Source organism: Mustela nigripes, unplaced genomic scaffold, assembly GCF_022355385.1.
Source record: "Mustela nigripes isolate SB6536 unplaced genomic scaffold, MUSNIG.SB6536 HiC_scaffold_930, whole genome shotgun sequence".
NCBI lineage: Eukaryota > Metazoa > Chordata > Mammalia > Carnivora > Mustelidae > Mustela > Mustela nigripes.
Window position 1 is genome coordinate 2022 of NW_026740337.1, and position 7863 is coordinate 9884.

Below are 7863 nucleotides of genomic sequence, written 5' to 3' on the forward strand. Positions count from 1 at the left end.
CCAAAAAGGTAATCTACATGGATGGGCCCTCCATCCCCCAAAGATAGAGGATGGCTTCTCCTAATGAGTCTTTTGTCCCCACAGTAAGGTGACCTCATCTGACATTAACCTTTTTTCTATTTATGATGTTCTTGTCCTACCTTTATTACTTTATATTTTTTTTTAGATTTTATTTATTTATTTGACAGACATCACAAGTAGACAGACAGGCAGAGAGGGAGAGAGAAAAGCAGGCTCCCCGCTGAGCAGAGAGCCCGATGCGGGATTCGATCCCAGGACCCTGAGATCATGACCTGAACCGAAGGCAGCGGCTTAAACCACTGAGCCACCCAGGCGCCCTTGTCCTACCTTTAAAAACCTTTCCTTTCTGTAGCGCTTTGGAGCTGCCCTCTGCGTGCTGGACGGGGTGCTGCCCAACCCAGAAACTCAGGAATAGCGCCGAAAGCCCCTCAGAATGCACCGTGTTGAAGTTTTATGATTTAACAGGAAGGTTTCTAAGTTCCTAACGAACTATGAACTGACTAACGCGCTGAAGGATGCAAGCATGAAGAGCAACAACAACTTTCCAGGTAGACAGACTCATTTATTTCAGAGGCGCCTCAAGGGATGATTTGTCATTTACCTCAGCCACGGAATTCGGGAGTATCTAACGTAACGGTTTTCTCCTTTGGAAGAAGATTGGCCTTCCTGGAGTCTTCTCCGCCTTAAATCAGAACCAAATGCGGTCCGGTACCTCTGAGGAGGGGCAGAACTTTCCGGAATCCTTCAAGGTGAGACCTGACCGAAGCGCCGAACTCCAGGGTAGAAGACCCCTTTTCTGAGACCGCCCAAGTTCTGGGAGCCACAAAACCCGGAAGACCGTCGGCCCTGACGACAGAGCAAGGGGCCAATGAGAGAACAGGACGGGACATTTCTAGGCGTGCGCATCCGCTAGGGCGGGACTTCCTGCCAATTGCGGCGTTCGGCCTCTCTCCAGTTTGTTTACTTGGGAGGGTTCGGAAACGCACTTTGTGAAGGGTGATTAGTGGAGAAGACGTGAGGGGAGGCTGTTTCCTCCAAGACAGACTGGGGGCACGAGGCTCTGTGACATCTCTCGAGTTGCCGCGTACCGGGGCTTAGACAAAGACTAATGGCCCGGGTGTCCGCTCCCCTCCCTCAGCTCCCGGCTCCGCTTCGCCCACAGAGTCCGATAGCGGCAGCCCCGCCCAGGGACTCGGCTGAGGTAAACGCTCGTCCCCCGGGCCCTCCCCGCCGCCCCCTACCCAGACCGAAGGCTCGAGAGTGGAGCGCCTGCTAGCGGCCCTGCGGCCCAGGCCCGGGTGTCCACGACAATGAGGCGCCGGTGGGCGGGGCCCGTGTGGGAGCGCAGGCCCGGGCTCCGGGCTGACGGGCTGAAGTGCCGCCGAGGCAGGGGGCGGCAGGGGGCTCGCGCCACCAACGGGGAACGCCGCGGCTGCATTGGTTCTGTCAGGAGCAGGGTGCGGCGCGGCGGGTGAGACCGGCGCCGTCTCTGCCTGCCGAGGCCGTGTCTGCTGGCGGTGAGGGGAGGTGGCGGGTGTCAGGGGGCTTTCTTGGGCCGCGGAGAAGCGCCGCCGCCGGGGGTGAGCGCGCAGGCAGGACGCGCAGCAGGAGGGACTAGCGGTTCTCGTTGGTAGTGGCCCGACCGCCACCGTGTCCACCCTGGATGTTGGAGAACCGGCTGCTGTTGGTCTGTTTTCGGAGAAGGGCTGAGGCGAATTGTGGGTTTCGCAAGGGAGAGGAGAACGGGGGGGAGTGAGGGGAACCCCGGGGCTTTTGGTCGGTGACGCTTGAAGAATCCGAGTCAAAGCAGTAGCCAGTGTGGAGAAGAGAGAGGTCGTCTCCCCGCCCCCGCTTAAGGAAAGGAGCTAAAGCTGTTGTGTACTCCGAGTCCACTGGACTAAACTGGAAGGTTAAAGTATAGTGGCTTCTCATTGGCTGAGCTCTTGGGCGAGGCGATCATGAAAAGGCTGTCTTTTGGGGGGTGGGTATTGAAGTAGTATCCCCAAATAAGTTCAAGTCCATCTCTTTCTGTTGGACCCGCAGGTGATACCACCCACTATGATAGTGTTTGAGCTGCCCCCAGTGCAACCTCCCGACCCCAATTTAGGAAGGTTTCCCCTCATTAATTTTCAGCATTTAGCAGCTGAAGGGAGGGAAAGTCCCATCAACCTGATGGAAGTTAACAGTAAGTTGCTTATCTTTAGGAGTGTCCGAACGTGTTTCCACTGTATTAGGCGACTTAGATATTTCAGAAAATGGTAAGTGATGGCATCAAGTGGGCAGCTGGACAGGAAATTTTGGGAAACTGGGGGAAAGATTCATGATGGAGAGTTTGAAAAGTGATGGCTGCTGTGTGGACCAAGGTGGAGACTGGGATCACAGAGTGTCATGGCAATGCTCCTAGTAGGTCAGAGGGACCTAGTAACATGTGCTGAAGAGTGGTTTTCCTGCTCAACTCGTGGTCGGGGTTGCTGGGCGTTGTGAACACAGGTGAAGGAGAGAGGCAGTGATCTGGCAGATACATGGACAAGCCTTCCGTGGGATGCTGGGACAAGTGATAGCTGAGGACATGGGGGGGGATTGTGTTTGTTTGTTTATGTAGGCTCCATTCCCAGTGTGGAGCCCAACAGGAGTCTTGAACTCAGGACTATGAGATGGAGACCTGTGTGGAGATGAAGAGTGAGATGCTGAACCCATTTAGCCACCCAGGCGGCCCCTCCGAGTATTTGAGAGGCTGGAGCTGCTCTCTCTTGTGTTCTAGGACTTCACCAGAATTTTGTGGTCAGTTTTTATGGCATCCAGAGTGTTTCGGAGTCTTCCTGCCAGAAATGGTCTGGGGCAAATGTCATGTTTGCTTTTCTGTGCCTGGCAGAGAGGTCCTTAGGGCTGGTTGTTTTCAGAAAGGTCCAATAGTGGATGGTTGGTTCCCAACTGTGGAGGGCCAGCATGGGTAGTAGGGGAGTAGACGATGACATGGGAACATTCTAGGTTGACACTGGTTGTGAGTGTGATACTGGAGGGAAGATTAGAGGCAGGTGAGGAGGCTTCTCAGCAGCATTTGAGGCTTTCCCTCAGTTGGGATACATGGTCATATTGGGGTGGTAGTGGAACCTCTTTGTGTTTGTCACACATCCTTTGGTTGTCAAGTGACAAGGACAAGTGTGAATCAAGCGAGAATCCTTTGGAAGGTGTGAGCTTTTTCATCTGTGGGGTCTGAAGACATGAGAAGTATAGTCTACAGAATCATGTAGACCTGGAGAGGAAGTGTGAGCTAAGGGCCTCAGGGTCCTGGTATTGAAGACTTCCCCGCAGAGCAGGGACTATAATTGGCGGTCTTAAGGGCTTGCCCTGGGAGACTCCATGGGAATATCCTGGCAGGGGGATGGGACTTGCAGGCCACATTGCTTCCATGTGTGCCCTGTGTGTTATTGCTGAGCACTGAACAGTGATTGGTGGGAAGGTGAGAGGAGAGCAGCATTAGGAACAGCAGGACATGGTGTTTATCTGAGGAGGGGAGCTGGGCTGGCAGGAGAGACTGGGGTGGGTGTGTGGGTTGGCTGGTGAGTTCTCAGAGAGAGAATGCTCAGGGTTCCATGTTTTCCTTTCGTGGTAGTGTGGTGTGACCTTTGAGGACGTGGCTGTGTACTTCTCCTGGAAGGAGTGGAGGCTTCTTGATGAGGCTCAGAGACGGCTGTACCACCATGTGATGCTGGAGAACTTTGCACTTGTATCGTCACTGGGTAAGGCCCTCGGCGTCCCCTTGACCCGCCCTGGACTCTGTATCCTGCGGACTCCCCTTTTCCATTCTCCAGGGGAGGGTTTGTGCTTCTCTGGTGTGGACTGTTCACTGGGTGCTTCCCTAGCTTTCTGGGCAGTTGCTTTTGTTGCTGGCCCTGAGTTGTTGGTGTGCCCTTCTGTCTGCCCGCAGCCCCAGTACCCGCTGTGCTGAGCCCTGATCGGCTAAGATCGCAGGTCAGTGGTCCTGCATTGAGGCTGATGGAATGCACCTTGCTTGCTCTCTCCCTGGCTTGGTCTCTGTGTTCAGATCGGTGCCATTTCTGTGGCCTGGGTTTTGAACCCTTCCTTGGGGTGACATTTCCATTGCCTGCCTGTGCCTGAAATTGGAGGCATGGGCATGTTTACTGCTTATGTGTACCATGGGTTACTTCTCAAGACTGCCCTGTATGGTTCTTTTTGTGGTGTTAAATCGCTTTTTTACCTGCCACCCTCCATTCATCCTTGTGAGATATGATTGACAAATAAAATTGTATTATTGAAATTATATTACATAATGATTTGATATACATTATGAATTTTTAATTATTTATTTATTAGAGAGAGAGTGTGTGTTATGTGTGTGAGGGAGAGCCAGGGGGAGGGGCAGACTGAGAGAAACTCGTGGTGACTATGCTGAGCAGGGATCCTGAGGCAGGCCTTGATCTCTAGACCCAGACATCGAGGTGCCCTTACATTATGAAATTACTAACAAAATGAACCTGATCAGTCCAGGATCGCTTGACACAATTACATTTTCTGTTGTTGGTGGTTCTGAAGCTTAATATCTACCCGAATAGCAAATTTCAAGTGTTCCATAGAATATTGGCAACTGTAGTCAATGTGCTGTATGATAGAGCCTCAGAAGTTATCTTGTGAATGTTAGTTGTATCCTTACCAACATCTCCCCATTTCCCTCAGTCTTTAGCTTGTGGCATTCTCCTTTCTGTTTCTTTGAGTTTGACTTTTTTCTTTTCTTAATAAATATCCACATAGGGGCACCTGGGTGGCTCAGTGGGCTAAAGCCTCTGCCTTCAGCTCAGGTCATGAATCCGGGGTCATGGGGTTGAGCCCCGGCATCGGGCTCTCTGCTTGGTGGGAAGCCTGCATCCTCCTCTCTCTCTCTCTCTGCCTACTCTGCCTACTTGTGATCTCTGTCTGTCAAATAAATAAATAAATAATCTTAAAAAAAATATATATATATATATATCCACATAAGTGGGTTTGTACCCTGTATCCACATACAGGGTTTGTGTTTTGCTGTGTGGCTTATTTGACTTAGAGTGTTTTTTGTTTTTTGTTTTTTGTTTTTTTTCGGATTCATCTTTTTGTGGCAAGTGGCAGGGTTGCCTGCAGTTTTATGGCTGACTATTCCTGCACATGGGTGTACTAAATGTTTTTTTGTCATGTTATTTATTTCTCTATCTAGAAACAATTTATTTTTTTATTCTTTTTTTTTTTTTTTTTTTTTTTAAAGATACACTCCATGCCTGCTATGGGGCTTGAACTCACCACCTGAGATCAAGAGTTGTGTACTCTATGGACTGAGCTGGGCGGTTGCCCCCGATTTGTCAGTATAAACACTGGCACACAGTAATGTTTCCATATGTTGGCTTTGTGAATAGTACTGCAGTGGATGTTCCTGTTCGGGTAGGTTGTGGAGATACGGATTCTGTGTCCTTAGAATACATACCTAGAAATGGCAGTGGTCGACTGTGTGGTAGTTGTATTTTCAATTTTTGTTGGGTGTCCCTAATATTTTCCATACAGACTTCCCTGTATACATTCCCAGCAACGGTATTCCAGTGTTCCTTTTTCTGCACATCCTGACCAGGGTGTTACCTCTTGTCTTTTTTGGTACTAGCCATTGTAAGAGGTAGGAGGTGATATCTTGTGGTTTTGGTTTTCGTTTCCCTGATGATTGGTGATTGTGAGCACGTGTAAGTCACATGTACATCCTTTTCACTCTCTGGTGTGTTTCATTGGCTCTGGTGCACCTGAAAAGTTGCACTTTTCAATTTGGTGTAGTGGTATTTGTGAGTGCTTGCTTTCGTTGTGTGTGCTTCAGATGTCCCACTCAAAAAAGCATTGTCAGGAATAAGGTTACAGAGGCTTTTCCCTATGTTTTTTTCCTAGGAATTTTAGGGTTTGAGATCCTATGTGTAGGTCCTTAATCAATTTGAAGTTCATTTCCTTGAGTGCTGCAAGCAGGAGACCCAGGATCCTTGTGTTTTCATTTGGACAGTCAGATACCACAGCAGTATGAAAGAGGTTATTCTTCCCCAGGGTTGATTCTTGGCCTCATTGTCAAAGATTAGTCATCTGTAGACGTGTTGCTTTACTTCTGGGCTCTTCATTCCGTTCCACTGGTCTGTTTGGATGCCCGTGCCCTAGTGTTGTGAAAACACTGGCTTTGTATTATAGTTTGAAACCACAAGTGTGCTGCCTTCAGCTTGATCCTCTTTCTCAAATTGCTTTGGCTTCAGACATGGGTTAACTCGCTGGCCAGTGTTCCGGTGTCCCCTGTGGAGCAGGAAGCTGGAGGCTGTGTGATCAGGGGCCGCAGTCGCACCCACCCTGCGCTGGATGGAGCCAGCCCAGGCCTAATTTCTCACACGTCGCACATGTCTGTGCTAACACAGTCTCCAGCCGTCTTTCTGTGTGCTTGTGCCCCCTTTGATGGTCTGCTGTGTTCTAGTCAGTGTTAATGGGCTCTTGGGCACTTCAGGCTAAGGCCACTCATAGACAGCTGTCGAACTGATTTTTTGTTGGGGTGAGGGATGATTTCTGCTTTGCCACCTTCCTGCTGCCATCCGTCGCATAGGATGTTTTTCTTTGTTGTGTCCTGAGTAGCTCTAGGACAGTGCTGGCGGTCCCCTTGGCCCGTTTTCCTACAGTATTGGTATGCTTCTGGTACCCTTTGGTTGCTCAGGAAGGCTTCCAGGGAAGAGTCCGTTGTGTGTCATACATAGCATGGACGTGCTCCACGCATGAGCAGGTGGGCTCATAGGGAACCTGGTTCTGGTGGATGGCAGCTGGGAAAAGTGTGATACCAGCACCGTGTTCAGATCATACTGAGTTTCTTCAATTTCTTCAACCTGACTGCGGTGTCTACGCAGATGGCCACACCCCATTTCTGTCTTTCCTTCCTTACTATTGACAGTTTGTGGACTTCTGAATTCTACCCTTTGGTACTTCCATGATGTCCAGTATAGGGGTAATTAATGCTTCTCGGGCCTCCACATGGCACCCGTATCTCTCACTGCTATTTCCATGTGGTTCAGCATTCACCCCTGAAAGTTTTACCATGACATATTCACATGTCCTCAACTGTCCTTGACCACAAGTAAATTTCTTGGGGTGGGATATTCCTGTAGCCTCTACTCAGCCAAATCTCAGCAGCAGAAATGGACCTACACAAACCGTTGGGCAAAGAATAAGCTGTAGGCTCTGGCTGTCTTCCTTGTGTCATACCCTAGTTTTCTGTCCTTCTAGTGTGCTCTCCACAGTACTCTGACTGGTTGTGCCCAGTCGTGCACAGCTACCTGTCTTTCAAATGAATTCTGTCTCCTTTGTCTGGAAAAGCATGGTGTACATCCTGCTTAGGTGAGTCGGGTGCATGTGTGATGGGCTCACCCCACGCTACAGCCAGCACGTGTTTCACCAACGTTTCTCTGCTTTCAGGTTGCTGCTGTGGGGCAGAGGATGAGGAGGCCCCCTTTGCACAGAGCGCTTCCGTAGGCGTTTCACGGACCTGGACGCCCAGGGCTGCTCTGTCTTCCCAGAAGACCCACCCCTGTGAGATGTGCGGTCCCGTCTTGAGAGACATTTTCCACTTGGCTGAGCTCCAGGGGAAAGAAAACAGCCAGAAACGGTTGAGGTGTGGGGCCTGCGGGAAACGATTTTCTTTCAGTGTGAAGTTGGAGCAGCAGCAGCAGCAGGAGCAGCCCGCGGGAACAAAACCATTCAGAAGCCGTGTGGACAGGGCCTCTGCTGTCAAGAGCTGGGGATCCGGTAGTTCAGGAAAGCCCTTTACCTGTGGAGAGGTTGAGAAGGACTTGCTGTCTG

At 50.4% G+C, this 7863-nt stretch overlaps 1 protein-coding gene across 1 annotated transcript; it reads left to right on the top strand.

The window, feature by feature from the left end:
- Nucleotides 1-303: 303 nt before the first annotated feature.
- LOC132008764 (zinc finger protein 211-like) lies at nucleotides 304-7859 on the top strand (the record flags this gene model as incomplete). The annotated part of the gene is made up of 3 exons (XM_059387322.1): nucleotides 304-1222; nucleotides 3635-3761; nucleotides 7480-7859. Coding segments are annotated over exons 1-3 (600 nt in total), but the record flags the coding sequence as incomplete, so codon positions are not given.
- Between the last annotated feature and the right edge of the window lie 4 nt (nucleotides 7860-7863).